Genomic DNA, 16,518 nt, shown 5'->3' on the forward strand with positions numbered 1-16,518 from the left:
AGAGATCCTTTGAGCAGTGTAAGTAGATCATTTCAAATCCCATTGAAAAAGAACACAAACAATTATAGTCCACACAAAAATGATTATGCATATTCATAAATTATAGCAATATGATACTTATAAAGGAACAAACAGGGATAGAGCATGCAAACCTTTGAAGAACTATTCTTCAAGTATCCCTCGATTGATCAGTAGCTGGTTCAACAGCACGAACTCGAACACAACGATCAGAGCTTGATCTCAACGAACATCTGAATGCACCTTGATCCTAATCGAGTCCATCTGGATCCTCAAATAGAACGGGAACTCCACCACAAGTGTTACCTTGGTATTCTTGGTGTGAGAATCCAGGAGTTGTGGGATCTGTATGATTTTGGATTGAGGAAAGCAAGAGGTAAACGATCGAGTAGACGATCAAGTAAGTGAAAGATGAATACTATCTATCGTATAGACGATGTACTCGTCCGTTTAGAAAACAGAAGCCTATCGTATAGACTTTGCTACTCGATCATGTAGCAATGATTAAGTGAGTAACTATCATATAGTAAATTCGTAGCTCGATCGTGTATGTTCTTTATGCTATCGTTTAGTAAAACCTTTTTACTTGATAGCCTTTTTATGAGATTATTCCGAATGAATCATCAAATTAATTTTGGAAAACAATTTTCCTTTTTATCTCACAGTTACCATAAAACTTCCAATAACCTCCCACTCAATTTAGTTACTAGAGAAAAAGAATAATTAATTATCATATAATTAATATGTTATAAATAAATATAATAACCAACTTATCATATTATATTCATAACCTATAGTTTTAATATTTTATCATATGAAACTTATAAACCATAATTCCTTTTCTATTTTATAGTATTTAATATAAATTATATTTATAATAATCCCTCTAATTTATGTATCTAATACATCATATCAACTATACCATATATAATTGAATTTCCTCTTGTTAATTTGAACACTTTAAATTAACCCAAAATCTTATTATCAACTTGTACCCATCGAGCTACCAAGGGGACCTCATGGACCTGTAGTTTGAAGCTCCAACGGTACGTGAATAACTGATTAAACTCTTTAATCACGAGATCCACTATCCATTAACTGTAGGTCACTCCACTAAAGATCAACAGCTATACTCTTCGTACTACAGATATATTTCTGTGTCCATATGACCAATCAACAGTGCAATAACACTTCACAAATCACTCGTAAGTACAATTGGGCCAGTTCACCGTTTTGCCCCGTGTAGTTACATCTAACTCCTTAAGTACCACTAATTCCTCTAATGAACAATAAGTCATAGTCTTACTATGATTAAGTCTTCTTGGGCTAGGAGAGGGTGTGACCACTATGTTTAAGACTCGAAATTAGCCCTTAAAGGAGCAATTTATCTACTTATCCCTGCTTCGGGGAAGGAGTGAATTTCGTCTTGTGTAGCTGAGTTCCCAACTCCCTAATCAGATGAATTCCCAAAATGGTAGGTTTGTTGAGTTGGCAATGTGGTCACTCTCACCCATACAAATCAAAGGACTACCCTCATAGGCAGGAGTTCCCAGCTCACTCAAGATCAAATCATATCACCTATGGTTATTTTAGTGAAATCTAAGTCTCAATTATCAACGGCATTATATAAAGAGATTAATCATCTCGTGGTCCGGTCTTATACAAACTCTTTGCATAGGACACCCCTGCTCGTATACCTCCACATGAATGGTCAGAATTAGACCATTTGTAACACTTTACAACACTTGTAAACATCTACAAAGCGGCTCGTATCTATAGTATCAACAGGATAAGGTATCCCTCCTTTATCCATCTACTACAGACCATTTAGGTTATTACTTAAGTCATGGTCCACTTGTATGTCTCACATACATGCTTAAGTTACATGAAATAACCACAAATCTTAGTTTATTAGATTTTGAGTATATGCTTATAAAATAATATTTATTTTATTAATAACAATATGTGTACAAAATATTTACAAACTACGAGACCACCGGGAGAATTAGGATACCAATCCCAATAAAGGGTACCCATTATCATGTGATTGTGTCCATTTTTTCAAGTCAATATAAGAAAAATTGCTTCAACTCAGATACAATTTAATTAATTATGTCATATATAATTAATTCCCTCAATTAATTTGAGCACTTCAAATTAATCCAAAATCAATTCTCAATTAAATCCCAATTGAGCTACAGAGGGGACCTTATGGACCTGTAGATTGAAGCTCCAATGGTACTCAGATAATTAATTAAATTCTTTAATTAAATTAACAACATCCGTTAACTGTCGGTCATTCCACTAAAGACCGACAGCTGCACTCTTCGCACTATAGATGAATTTCTGTGTCCATTGGATATAACCAATCAACAGTGCGATGACCCTTCACAAATTGCTCGTAAGTGCAGCTAGATCAAAATTGATGTTTTGCCCTTGTAGTTACATCTGACTCCTTAAGTACCATTGATCTCTCTAGTGAACAATAAGTCATAATCTCACTATGACCAAGTCCCTCCCGAGGTAGGAGAAGGTGTGACCACTATGTTCAAGACTCGGAATCATCCCTTAAGGGAGCAATTTATCTATTTGCCCCTGCTTCAGGGAATGAGTAAATTTCGTCTTGTGTAGCTGTGTTTCCAGTTCCCTAGTCAGACGAATCCCCAAAATGGTAGGCTTGTTAAGTTGGTAATCTGGCCACTCTCACCCACACAAATCAAAGGACCGCCTTCATGAGCAGGAGTTCACAACTCAGTCATGATTCAGGTCATGTCACCTATGGTCATCCTAGTGAAATGTAAGTCTCTATTATTAACAACGTTATATAAAGAGACTAATCATTTCGTGGTTTGATCTTATACAAACTAGTTTTATAGGATACCCTCACTCACATGTCTCCACATGAATGATCAGGATCAGATCATTTGTAGCACTTTATAATACTTATAATACCTACAAAGCGGGTCGTATCCGTAGTGTCTCCATGATAAAGTACCTAGCCTTATCCATTTACTACAGACCATTTAGGTTATTATTTAAACAAGATCCACTTGTATGTCTCTATATACTTGTTTGAATTACATGAAATATCTCAGATTTTAGTTATGCTTATAAAATAACACTTATTTTTATTAACAATAATATGTTTATACAAAGTTTACAAACTACGAGATTACAAAGAAATTTAGGACACCAATCCCAACAACAACCTGATCGTTACTTCAGTTTAAACAAAAACTCAGGTTGTCATACCAAATGATGGTGTTGAGGACCCATTGTCCTATAAACGGATAATGAATGACGTAGACAAGAACCAATGGGTCAAAACCATGGACCTTGAAATGGAGTCCATGTACTCCAATTTAGTATGAGAGCTTGTAGATTTACCTGAAGGGGTCAAACCCATAGGGTGTAAATGGATCTACAAAAGAAAGAGAGATGTAGCTGGAAAGGTACATACCTTCAAAATTAGACTAATAGCAAATGGTTATATCCAAATAGAAGAGGTTGACTACGAGGAAACTTTTTTCCATGTTTCTATGCTTGAGTGTATAAGAATTCTCTTGTCCATAGCCACATATTATGACTATGAGATATGACAAATGGATGTCAAGACTACTTTTTTAAATGACAATCTTGAAGAGAATATATTTATATCTCAGCCCAAGGGGTTCATAACCCAAGGTTAGGAGCAAAAAGTTTGCAAGTTGAATTGATCCATTTATGGGTTGAAACAGGCATCTAGATCTTGGAATATTAAATTTGATACAGCGATCTAATCTTTTGGTTTTGATCAAAACGTTGATAAACCTCATATCTACAAGAAAATCATCAACGATAAAGTAGCTTTTCTAATACTTTATGTGGACGATATCCTACTCATTTGAAATGATGTAGGGTATCTTATTGACATTAAGGAATGGTTGGCAGCTCAATTCCAAATGAAAGATTTGGGAGAGGCGAAGTATGTACTTGGGATCCAAATCATCAGGAATCGCAAGAACAGAATGCTAACTCTGTCTCAAGCAACTTATATCGATAAAATATTGACTCGATATTCGATACAAAACCCTAAGAAGGGTTTATTACCTTTTAGGCATGAGGTTCACTTGTCTAAGGAACAGTGTCCTAAGACACTTCAAGAAGTTGAGGATATGAGACGTATTCCTTATGTCTTAACTATGAGCAGCTTAATATATGTTATGCTCTACACTAGGCCAGACATTTGTTATGTAATAGGAATTGTCAATAGGTACTAGTCCAATCCAGGGTTAGACCACTAGACAATAGTTAAGAACATCCTCAAGTATCTTAGGAGAACGAGGGACTACAAGCTGATGTATGGAGTTTAGGATATGATCCTTACATGATACATCAACTCTGATTTCTAAACTAACATGAATTCTAGGAAATCCAGGTCAGGATCAGTATTAACCCTAAACGGGAGAGCTGTAGTACGGCGTAGTATCAAACAAGGATATATTGCAGATTCTGCTATGGAAGTTGAATATGTAGTTGCTTGTGAAGCAGCAAAAGAAACAGTTTAGTTAAGGAAGTTTCTGCATGATTTGGAAGTGGTTCCAAATATGAACTTGCCTATCACCTTATACTGTGACAATAGTGGGGCAGTAACAAACTCTAAAGAACCTCGCAGTCACAAACGAGGAAAGCATATTGAGAGGAAGTATCACCTGATATGGGAGATTGTGCAAAGGAGAGATGTGATCCTCACAAAGATTGCCTCAGAGTACAATATTATTGATCCATTTATGAAGGCTCTCTCGGCTAAAGTATTTGAGGGTTATTTAGAGAATCTAGGTCTACGTGACATGTACATTGTATAATCTAGGGAAAGTGGGAGATGTATAATGGGTATATGGATGCCCTAGTTTATTGTATTTAGCATTATCCCGCCTTTTGGATTGTGTACAACCCACTAACTAGAGTTTTAGTTCAAGTGGGGGTTTGTTGGGTTTTATGCCTTAAAACTCATAGATAGTAAATGTTATTAATTGACGGTCATCAATAAAGAATTATAAATGTTAAACCAATAAATATTATTGTTTGTATTGTTGTCTATTTTATCTTAATAACCTTAAATCTAATAAACTAACATCGAAGGCTATCTTATGAGTCTTGAAGTGTATGTAGAGACATACAGGGATCAATGTTCAAGATATAACCTAAAGGGTCTATAGTATAGGGATAAGGCTAGATACTTATCCTGGTAACACTATAGATATGTCCCACTTTGTATTTGATACAAACGTAATGATCCAACATGTTTGAGTAGGTGAAATGCGAGCGGTGGTATCCTATACAATGAGTTTTCATAAGACTAGATCGCGAAATAGTAACCACTAGATGTAACACCATTGACTAGTTAGGTTTCTATTCCAATAAGATGACCTAGGCGACTTAGTCTTAATCCTGAGTATATTATGAACTCCTGTTCACGAGGGATTGTCCTTTGATTTGTATGGGTGAGGGTGGCCGGATTGTCGACCCAATATGCCTACCATTTTGGGGACAAGACAGAGTGGGGAGCTGGGAATATAATAATACAAGATGGAATTCATTCCTTCCCTCCTTTAGGGTAAAAAGTAGATGAGTGTTCCCTTAAGTGGTGTCTCCGGGACTTGAACAAAGGGCCCTTACCCTCTCATTGACCTGAAAGGGGTTTCTGTTTATTGGTTGGACTATAAGCAGGTTATTCATTAGAGGAACACTAGTACTTAAGAAGCCAAAGGTAACCCAAGGGTAAAATGGTAATTTGACCCAGTTTGAGTTACGAACACTCATGAAGGACTAACTTGCTGGTATTGGTCTATATTCGTGGACAAAGAAATATATTTATAGTGAGAAGAGTGCAACTCTGGGCCTTTAGTAGAGTATACACACAGTTAACGAATATTGATTAACTTGGTTAATGAGTTTAACCAATTAATCTCATATCATTGGAGCTTCTGATCTACAGGTCCATTAAGTCGCCCTGTTAGTTCACTAGAGAATACTTAAGAGGGATAGTTTGAATTGTTCAAATTAATTTGAGGAAACTATATATTAAGATGATTAATATATAATCAATTATGGATATGATCTATAATCAAATTGGAAAGTAATATTTGAATAAGATTCATATTAATTAACTCAAGTGAATTAGATACACAAAGAATTAATTAATAGAGAGATTTTGCACATATACATGGGATTTATATGACAATTAAATGTATACATTACATTAGATTTAATGTATAAGTAGTTATTTGATTGGGCTAATTAATTGAATAAGTATTATTTAATTAAATGAGCCGATCAATTAAGTAAATGTTATTTAATTAATTATAGAAAAAGAAAATATATTGGGAAATATCTTAACCCTTCTTTATATGAAGATCTTCCCATGGCCCTTTGGGAATGTACTAAATACACAATTCTCATTGTAAAGGAACTTTGACAATACACAACTCCTTATTATTATTGTGCAGAATTTTCTCTAAGCCATAAATCCTCTCTACTCTCCAAAACCTTATTCTCCTCTCCTCTCCTCTCCTAATAGTTGGATACCACCCATCTTTCTATTGGAATCGCATAGAATAACGAGGTAATTCTTGTGGTAGAGTTTGAGATCATTCAAGGAGTTGTTCGTGATCAATACCGTTTTGGAGATCCGTTTATTAGAACCTTCGAGAGGATTGCTCATGGCACTTGGAGAATCTACAAAGGTAAAAATCGTTCTAACTCTTTCCCCAATAGCATGCTAGTTTACTTGTTTATTCATTCTATTTAGTAGAACGATTTTGTTTAATGTAAAATTGAATCGCGGGATGCAAGGCGATCTCACACGAGAATGCTTCTGCTGCGAGATTTGATCCCTTCAGTGTCAATTCTGAGTACAAAAATGAGTGCTCCCTTCAAGTCTAGTAATTTCAAACATCCCATGAGTTTACACCTACAAGCATATAACCTTCGGTCACAATCATCCTTTCACTGTTTGCATCTCACGTACCAAATATCTTGGTTCGATTCTATTACGAAAATTTGATAGTGTTCTATCCGCAATACTTTTATATGACAAGTTCTAGATCGTCTTAGTGTTAAATAGCATTTATTTTTGTATTAAACTAGAATTATCTATATATTTACTTCTTTCCTCCAATGTTGATCCTTGTTCACAAATTGAATAAGTAATTTCTCAATCTATTTGGGTGAACATATTTGACAATATCAACTCATTTTCATGTTTATACTTCCTTCATTTCCAAATAATTCATAAGTTCTATATCAATATCACTGTTCCCAACATTTCTAGGTTTAAGAATGACTAATTCATGACGCAACAACATATTTAATCAAATGTTTACAACTTTTATAGTACACAAAATATTAATCTAACTTAATAGGTTAATACCAACAAACTAATCCAAAAGATAATCCAAACTCAAAATTATGACCAGTCCAAAAAAAAAATTCTTAAAAAATAATAAACCTATAGCCTAAGCCCAAATCCAAATTCAAGATCAGTCCAAATATTTCTTTTTTAAAATAAAACAAACTACAACCCACTTCAATATCAGCCTCCATTACAATAATAAACTAAACTAAAAAAAAAAAGAAATAATCCAAAATTTCAAGTCTAAACTCGAACAATCCAAAAACAAACTTTCAAATCCAATCTAACAGTAGAAAAATATTAAAGCTCGGACAAAACAAACTTTACAACTGGATCTTCCAAATTTTCAACAAAACTAGTTCAAGACTCAAAATTTTCATCCATAATTACGAGGGTTGACGATGGCGACACAATAGTGGCAGTAGAGGAGAACGATGGACGACGGAGAGCACGACAGACAATGGGCGCGCGGGTGGCGGCAGGCTGGGAGAGAGTGGAAGAAAGAAAGAAAGTTAGAGATTGAGGAAGAAAGTGATCGGCGAGTGGTGATGAAGGGTTTTGAGACCATTAACTCGTTACTCGGTCCACAATTTCGTGGTCAATATATCATGTTAGACATGTGGTAGTCATCAGATAGCATGTCAGTGTCAGGTCAACGATTGGTCACGTGATGTGGAGGGAAGTCGTGGACTAGGTACATGTGTTATGTGCTTACTCAGTACTTGTCGACCTGGTCTACGATTTCATTACCCTATTTCTATCAATTCTTTCAACTCAACTCTATTTTTGTCAATACGTATTAAAATAACATTATTTAAAAAACAATCTACAAACTAAATGAAAAATGAACTCAAAATTTAAAAGAAAAATGTAATATTCTAAAATTTAAGAACCAAATAGAAACTAAATTTAAAAAATTCAAGAGTAGAAATGAAATACTTTAAAATGTAAGGTACCACAGGAATAATTTTTCCTAAACGAAATTTTATATAAATGCTTTATTCAATTTACATAATTTATCTATAAGGGTTCAATTTAACCAATATATTCATTTGAAAATCCAAATTCCAAACTCTTTCCCATTTCTTTTTTTAATAATATTAATCCAAACGGAATCAGAGAATTCAAAGAAGAATCATCAACCAAATTTCCACCATTGGCTCTCTCTATCTTAAAATTAGGGATTTATGTACAGAGCATAGCTTCGAAAATTTGACGACAGCAGAAGTTGAAGCTGGCTTTTACAACAGTTCTTCCATTAATTTATGATGGAAGGAGATAAATCCCCATAAACACCAAATCAATACTGTATCATAAAACGTAAGAGTGAGAGAGACGTAAAACAACGGAAACCCATCCTTCTATCTCCTCCACTTCCTTCTGAATCCATTGGAATTTCTTCAATTTCACAATTTTATTGTGCTTTTTGAATTCTTCAGGGATTTTATTCATCTGGGTCTGATCGATCGTTCTTGGCTATCGGGGCGTTCATCATTTTCTTCGATGGAGGAGAATCATCCGTGTTCTCCGACTGATTCCCAAGCCATCGAAGCTTCTAGGACTGCTAAAGCTTCCGATTATCCCAATCCCCAACCGAGCTTTATTTCTGACGATTCCTCTTCTCCTCTGGTAAGCATATACAAATCTTTCGGTTCAATTATGTGGTAGCTATGTTTTTCCCCAAAATTTTTTGTTCTGATTTTGTTCCTTTTGATTATCTGATATTAAAGTTCGTTCTCTGGTTCAAGCAGTTGGCAATTATTTTTTAATACTTTTACATGAACTATCTATTATGGTGCAATCTGATATAAACTGGAAATTTAAAGATTTAGAACTGAATATATGATGATGATGATGTTGTGTAGGGTTATCCAAAACTTGATTCTTTTCGAGAGCTTAACACTTCGTTGGGCCCTCAGTGTTCTCGGAGTGGCAAAATTGTTGATTTTAGAGAAAGTGATTCTGAGTCACTCCAAAGCATTGGGGAAATTCAAAAGTCTTGTGATCAGAACAGGGGAAATTGCTTCTATTATGATTCACCTCTATTGGAAGATACTGGAGTATGGATACCCATTTCTGTTCCACCCATGTCTGAATCTGATCATGAAGAGTGGGCCAAAGGTTTTCACTTGAACGGAGGTTGCTTTCCCGAAGGCGACTCGGGGTGGAGCCAGTGCTTTGAGGGAGAAAAAGAGTTGACAATGTGGGATGTGATGGTAGAAATGTTGCTTGCAGCTCGAGGAAAAGTCGGTTCGCTGGCTTCCACCAGTAATAGTGGGTGTAGGTTTTCATGGATATCTAGCCATATGGTGGAGCAGGCTTTGAATGAACTGGCTCATTCACTCACTGAAGCTAATTTTGGGAATATAAGAGAAATTATTGAAGCAGAGCCACCCAGATGGTTGTCTGATAGTGCTGCTTCTTCTTGTATGTTATGTGGTGTGAAGTTTCATCCAATCATGTGCTCCAGGCATCACTGTCGATTTTGTGGTGGAATATTTTGTGGGGATTGCTCTAAAGGGAGGAGCTTGCTGCCTGTAAAATTTCGTGTTGCAGATCCACAACGAGTGTGCGATGTATGTAATGTGCGGCTTGAATCTGTGCAACCATATTTAATGGATAAAGTGAGTAATGCTGCGCAGCTACCAACTCATGACCTTACGGATCTCAGTACATTGAGGTCATGGTTAAACTTCCCCTGGGGACAGTCAATGGAACATGAGATTTATAAAGCAACAAACACCATTCGAGCATATAATAAAGTTAGTATTGAAATCTCAAGTATCATCTGTCACTACTTTCTGGTTATGTCTTAATTTCTTTTTAGTTTTTGATGCATATGCTTTGAAATGACTATTCCTTAGAAGTATGAGTATCTCATTTTTGTAACTTCAAAACTATCCAAGAGATTAGGTTTGATAGTCAAAGATAGTTTTTTTTATTATTTGTGAACAATTGAAAGGCTGTCTCCGTCTATCCTCTGACAATGTTCACCGGAAGTTTGTTTATAAAATAAAGATCCTATATATGATGTAGCTTGTGTTAGCTCCAGCAGGCTTTCTATTCTTCTATTAAGTTTTGCCTTTTATTTTAATGTTTTCTACGGACATTAGTTTTTAATTTACTCTTTGAGTGACTGTTCAAGATTTAGTTGTAACTCTGTATTTTAGGCTCAGTATATAAACTTTCCTTTGTTCATTAATAAAGAATTGAAGTATTCTTTTAAAGTTTGATTTCTGGCTACATCTATATATCTCAAGCTTTCGTAAAGCTGGTTATGTTTTCTTGCTGTTACTCAGGTGGGTTCTTTAAAGCCCGAGAAACTAATTCCAGATGCCATTCTAGGACAAGCAAAAGGCCTAGCAATTATTACTGCTGTAAAAGTGGGAGCAGTGGTGACTTACAATGTAGGAACTGGTCTAGTAGTTGCACGTAGAGAAGATGGCTCATGGTCTCCTCCATCTGCAATTTCATCAATTGGTATGGGCTGGGGAGCACAGGTTTGTAATTCTTCTCTAACAAAACGCACAAGTTTTTGTCAGTTTAAAGTTTTAAAAAGAGAGACAGATCCCTCTGCTATTGCATCCACCATTGGAAATGGTATGTGTGACATTATATATGCAGTTATGCAATATTTACAACCTTAAAGGACCTAAGATGCAGAAGGCGAGGGCTTGGATAGGTTAGTTGAGTACTACAAAAACCACCTATTTCTTGGTTTAGTTTTAAGTAGAACTAGAAGCAAGAGGACATTTGATTTGACACTCCCAGAAGGATCACATAATGCATAGTTTTTAAATAATGCAATTAATAAGTAAATACTGAATTAAGGTTTCTCCTCATATCAATTTGTGATATCCTGATTTCTTCCTTAGTGAACATCTAAACTATAATCTGGCCATTGCCTCTCTTTCACAGATTGGAGGAGAACTGACTGACTTTATAATCGTCTTGAGGACAAGTGATGCTGTCAATGCATTCAGCGGTAATATGCATCTGGCCATTGGGGCTGGCGTAAGTGCTGCAGTTGGAGTTATTGGAAGGACGGCTGAAGCCGATGTACGAGCTGGTGATGGTGGTTTTGGCCCCTGTTATACATACAGTTGTAGTAAAGGTCTGCTGTTCATATCTGACATTATCTGTTTCAACTTAGACATGTTTTTTATGCCATTTTTCCTGGTATTATATGATTGGAAAACGATATTTTGGTTTGAATATTGTTCGGAGTTTATAAGAGCTCATCTTGCTTGTTAGATAATATAATATTAAATTTATCTTTACCCATAAACTTAAACTTTTGGGTCATCAATGACTTAAGATGGTATCAAGATCCAGAGCATGTGGTCTATGCGATTTTGTGTTCAAACTCGTGTAATATTATTTCCTCTTCAATTAATATTGATTTCCACATGTTAGGTCAAACCCACAAGTGAGGGAATTGTTAGATGATATAATATTAAATTTACCTTCACCCACGAACTTAAGTTTTTGGGTTAATTAGTGATTTAAGAATCACGTTGTGTGTTGTCTATATCCTATATTGAATATTCATCTTTGGTTCCAATGCCTTTTTGATGTCATTTGTATTCTATAAAATGTTGCTTTCTCCTTTAGATTTCTTGTGAACAAAGGAAGAATTGTATATGTAAATGTTCATTGTGAATAACGTTTCCGTATGACTTGCAGGTGCATTTGTTGGATGTTCACTTAAAGGAAGCATTGTTACGACTCGGACGCAAGAAAACGCTCGATTCTACGGCAATCAGTCACTAACCGCCTCGGACATTCTCCTTGGTTCACTCCCTAGACCACCTGCCGCCGCCATTCTGTATCGTGCTCTTGCTGATCTTTATCAGAAGATCCATAAATGATCAAGCTCAGCCTAAGTTTATCATCTTGATCAGCCTGATGAGAAAAATCTTACAGTTTCTTTCAGGTGAAGCATTTGCCTCATTAGGTACACAAAATGTATAGCTCTTCTTCACCATCATTCTTTGTAAGTACATAAACCTTCGCCTATTGTCTTTTATGCACAGCATGTACATATTAAAGGGGGCAAAGTAAAACAAAATTGAAATGTGATCTGATTCTTGGAAGTCGTGTATTGTATATACATTGATGTTATGGAGCTGTTCCCACCCTCCAAGTATTTCATTATTGTTGGAATGTTTGTCTCTCGTTTAACTGATCTTTTTATAATTGCTTTGTAATTGGGGGTAGGGAAGAATTAGAACAGTAGGTGAGAACTTTGACATCCAATTGAATTGAATATTATATGGCAATGAAATATCCCTTTCAACAACCAAGACCAGGGAATCCATTAGTGGAATCTAATTTTCATTTCAAGGAACTAGAACAACAAATCGATTAGGAAAGAATTAAACTATCAACCGAGGGGCAAATCTTTGTCAAACCAAAACCCACGGACATTCAGTTGAATTTTTCCCTTTGAAGAAAGAACCAAATTTGAGAACTTGCAACTTTCTCTCACCTGCGTTTGAACAACTATAGTTACTAATTTAGTTGCCAAAATTGGATTTATGAGAAGGGGTTAACTGAGTTTACCTTGTCCTGGAATTCCCAAGTGTAAGTTCGAGATCATCAGAGATGCATTCCTCATGAATTCTCTCTCCTTCCCAAGGCTTCACCAACCCATTCGAACAACTTCCAAAGGCAAACTCTGCTGCAGTTCCATCCATCATAGGAACATCTGAATTATGATCAGTGCCTGCAGCAACCGTGGGCGAGCATGTCCCGCTTTGTGCAGGAGTCCAATTACGAGACCCTCCAGCGGACATTGCCTCCTTAAATCCGAAAGGATTCCTTGCCACAAGGCTGAAGGTTGGAGATGATGGTCCACTTTGAGGAATCCGCATACTATCAAGCCATGCTGAATCAGCCAACACCTGACGCCCAGGGCTCGGTGGGGTCGATGCAGGCAAACATGAGAAGCGCTGTGCAGCCCAAGCAGGAGCAACTGCTGGATGATTGTCCCAAGCATTTGGTTTTCTGGGTGTTCGAGCAGTTGGGGAACTCGACGGAGGGGTGACGGGCGCACTTATGGAGCCACAAGTAATAAAAAGATGGTGAGGCAGCCTGGAGGAAGCTGATGATGAACCTGAGGAGAGATTCTTCAGCCATGGGATGAGGGAGTTGGGATCAGTAGCATTATCATTGCCATTAATGGCGTAACGAGAAGACGTGGGGCTTGGGAAGGAAGAAGACACAGGACTTGGGTTATAAGATGCACGTGGGCTCGGCTGATAAGATGAACATGGACTTGCAGAAGCTGATCCACCCATGATATCACGTTCCACAGGTTTGCATCCCTGCAGAAATATCAATTGATTATCAGTGCTGAATACAATCGACAACAATTGCAGAAAAGGGAAGGCATCCCATGTTTTCCTTATCACAAATGTTCGAGTGGAACAGTAGAAGGAAGAATCTGTGTACAATCCGGACAAAATAATTTCAACGATTAGAAGATTGATCAATGACTAATAAAGTTGATTCAAATCATAAAAAATCGACCTATGCTGGAGAAATATCATTGACAAATATGATGAGCAAATACAAGTGACACCAAAAGAAAACAAAATACCCCACTACATGTTGTCCCCCAGCGAGTTCCTGTAGCCTCGTGTTATAATTCTAAAAAGGGAACGTTGTTTGCCAAAAAGGACCGAAAAGGTTTGATTTTTCAAAATTTAAAAACGCAGATAGTCAAAGAAGAATCGTGAATGCTTAGTCTGAAATTATTCATTGGGCTGACTGGGATGCAGATTTTCACGCAGCTTGCTGGCCCAGCTCCACTATCAAGCTGTGCTCTCAATGAACTGGAAAAAGAAAGTATCTCAATGAAGCCCGGGAATCTCGGTAAGAGTGACCATAAGTTGATTTTGTAAAAGATGAAAGCAAGCAAGCCAAAAGGAAAAGGGACCGTAATTGCTCCATGATACTGCTATGAAATTGCAGACACCGAAATCCATCCACTGTACACCAGCATGCTGAACTAAAGGATCTAAAAAGATAAGTGGGTGGGTTGGTGGGTGCAGAGAGAAACCGGACACTGAAGCTTTTCTTGCTCCTTTTGACATCATTTGCTGAGGAGAGCAATCCAGGTTAATCATTTGATGCCATTTAACAGAGTTGGGCAACACGCAACGCCTAAAAAATTTGTGTTTCTACAGAAACTTTCCAATGAGTTTGGATAATTAACGAACCCAATGAAAGTAAAACTCAAATCAAGGAGATAAAATTAGCTTCAAAAAGAACAAACACATTCCTAAAAAGTAGCTAAACTTTCAGAGACAAGTGGAGGGTAATTTTGATGGTCAGGGAGAAACATTTCCTTATGTTGGAAACAGCTCTGTGTTGGCGTCTGAAAAAACTCAGAGAAATCCTCGTCGTCTTCTACCAAGGACTTAACCAGAGCGAATCTCATAGTGGGCTCCAATAAAAAAGTAAAGCAGTCAACAGAATTAAGATTGAGAGCTGACCATCAGAGTCTCAAAAACAGGTCCGTGATTCCAAAATTCCCCTAATCGAACCAACTTATTATGCCCAACCCCACTTCCAGAATGCAGACAACATCTCTATTGTTACAAAATTATGTATGCTTAGGTCTAAAAAAGACAATGTCATAAAATTACAGAGAGAGATACAATTACAACATCCTAACCTAACACCGACAGATCATATTAGCATCATTTTCGCAAGTGCCGATCCATATTCAAAGCAATTACAGAAAACAAGAACATAACCTTATCAATCAATGAATCAATCAATCCGAGCGAACCAATTTCAAGTGGCAATTGAAAAGGGTGGGGAGAGTTAGATTAGATATACCTTCCGATATGTAGTGCCGTCTTCTTCGACAGTCCATCCAGCTTCATCACAGAGGGCTTTAAGGACCTCATTATTGTCGCAGTGCTTGGGGAGCTTGTAGTTTCCGTACATTCGCAAGCCGAGAAAGATCTTAGCGGCGATGGCACGACGACGCCTCTCACGACGTTTGTTGTTTTCCCTCTCCTTCCAAGTCGGCATTCTCGTACCGGAAGTCATAGTTGATAAGCTTTGAATCGGAGATTTCGTATTCAGAGTACTGTGTATGAAGATCGGTGGATAAGCTGATGAAGAAGAAGAAGATGACTGTAAAATGGTGCATAGTTGAACAAAGTTTCTTTGTCGAGAAAATTTGTGAGAAAATGTGTTATTATATATAAGAACCAATCAGCTGAAAAATTATAAATAAATAATTAAATAAAAGAAAAAAAAAAGGAGGAGAGAGAAGAGACGTTGGGTTTGGGTGTGAGTAGTAAATTACGAATGTACCACTGGCTTCCTTTGTTTCCTCTCGTCCCCATAATCACGGAGTCGACACGTGTTTAGGATTTTTTTTTTTAACCTTATTATTATTATTATCATCATCTTGATTTTTGAATGTTACATTTATGATTTATAACATAAGATTATTTCTCCGACCCTACATGTACATATATATACGCATTATATACATATACACGTAGATGTATATGGGACTCCCAGCTTAGAAGAGAGAGATTGTTTTTGTTTAATTTTTGTGAAAGATTATTGGTAGACTATAAAGACATTTCGAAAGTTGATCATAAGTAGAACTAGAGAAATATCTAGTTGTCTTAGTTATATTGGTTAAACTCGTTAGATAAGTCATCGGTCTAAATGACCACTTGGTGATAAAAGAAGTAGAAGTGAGAAGTGAGAAGTGAGAAGAAATTGTCGTGTGAGTAGAATCCATAAAAATAAATGCATTTAAGTATTGTTTAAAGTGGAAATATAATTTGTAGGTTTGCCAAACAACATTTACTTGGAGGGAGAGAGTTTTGTATACCTTTCTTTTAGTGATATATTTAGTCATGAGTGTTATTGGTAAATATTTTCAAATAAATGTTTTCTTTATTAAAATAGGATAATACTTATTGATCTAAAACATCACTTAAGTGTCCATGGTTCAAGCCTGTACCTCTCACTTTTTTAACTAAAAAGAAAACCATCACATATTTTTCCAAAACTCTATACAAAAATGTATAAATAATTGTAGTGGTTAGTTAAAACTATCAAAAGTA

The 16,518-nt window shown here is 36.4% G+C and overlaps 2 protein-coding genes across 6 annotated transcripts; one reads left to right on the forward strand and one right to left on the reverse strand.

Annotated features, from left to right (window-relative positions):
• The first annotated feature begins 8,429 nt into the window (after positions 1-8,429).
• On the forward strand, positions 8,430-12,577 carry LOC120083029 (RING/FYVE/PHD-type zinc finger family protein). Of its 3 annotated transcripts, none has more exons than XR_016531333.1 (6): positions 8,430-8,731; positions 8,851-9,040; positions 9,277-10,173; positions 10,711-11,093; positions 11,330-11,525; positions 12,098-12,577. XR_016531333.1 is itself a non-coding variant. In XM_039038520.2 (6 exons), exons 2-6 carry the CDS (start codon positions 8,915-8,917, stop codon positions 12,280-12,282), a joined length of 1,605 nt encoding a protein of 534 aa, XP_038894448.1. In that variant the 5' UTR covers positions 8,430-8,731; positions 8,851-8,914; the 3' UTR covers positions 12,283-12,577. The 3 variants fall into 3 exon arrangements, 1 of the variants encoding a protein (XP_038894448.1); XM_039038520.2 differs by having other exon boundaries at positions 10,711-10,911; XR_016531332.1 differs by having other exon boundaries at positions 8,505-9,040.
• Positions 12,578-12,651: 74 nt separating this feature from the next.
• On the reverse strand, positions 12,652-15,642 carry LOC120083030 (BES1/BZR1 homolog protein 4-like). Of its 3 annotated transcripts, none has more exons than XM_039038521.2 (3): positions 15,263-15,642; positions 12,977-13,740; positions 12,652-12,902 (listed from the first exon to the last, which is right to left on the reverse strand). In XM_039038521.2, exons 1-3 carry the CDS (start codon positions 15,476-15,478, stop codon positions 12,899-12,901), a joined length of 984 nt encoding a protein of 327 aa, XP_038894449.1. In that variant the 5' UTR covers positions 15,479-15,642; the 3' UTR covers positions 12,652-12,898. The 3 variants fall into 3 exon arrangements, with proteins under 3 accessions (XP_038894449.1, XP_038894451.1, XP_038894450.1); XM_039038523.2 differs by having other exon boundaries at positions 12,977-13,859; positions 15,263-15,603; XM_039038522.1 differs by lacking the exon at positions 12,652-12,902 and having other exon boundaries at positions 12,973-13,740; positions 15,263-15,616.
• Between the last annotated feature and the right edge of the window lie 876 nt (positions 15,643-16,518).

This window comes from Benincasa hispida, chromosome 8, assembly GCF_027475165.1.
Source record: "Benincasa hispida cultivar pf3 chromosome 8, pf3_genome.v1.1, whole genome shotgun sequence".
Taxonomy (NCBI): domain Eukaryota; kingdom Viridiplantae; phylum Streptophyta; class Magnoliopsida; order Cucurbitales; family Cucurbitaceae; genus Benincasa; species Benincasa hispida.

Excerpts from the sequence above, each read along its gene's own strand:
- LOC120083029 (XM_039038520.2), top strand. The coding sequence starts at position 8,915 with ATGGAGGAGAATCATCCGTGTTCTCCGACTGATTCCCAAGCCATCGAA. Across the intron at positions 9,041-9,276 it reads ACGATTCCTCTTCTCCTCTG|GGTTATCCAAAACTTGATTC; the intron begins GTAAGCATATAC and ends GATGTTGTGTAG. Across the intron at positions 11,526-12,097 it reads TACATACAGTTGTAGTAAAG|GTGCATTTGTTGGATGTTCA; the intron begins GTCTGCTGTTCA and ends TATGACTTGCAG.
- LOC120083030 (XM_039038521.2), bottom strand. The coding sequence starts at position 15,478 with ATGACTTCCGGTACGAGAATGCCGACTTGGAAGGAGAGGGAAAACAAC. Across the intron at positions 13,741-15,262 it reads ACGGCACTACATATCGGAAG|GGATGCAAACCTGTGGAACG; the intron begins GTATATCTAATC and ends ATATTTCTGCAG.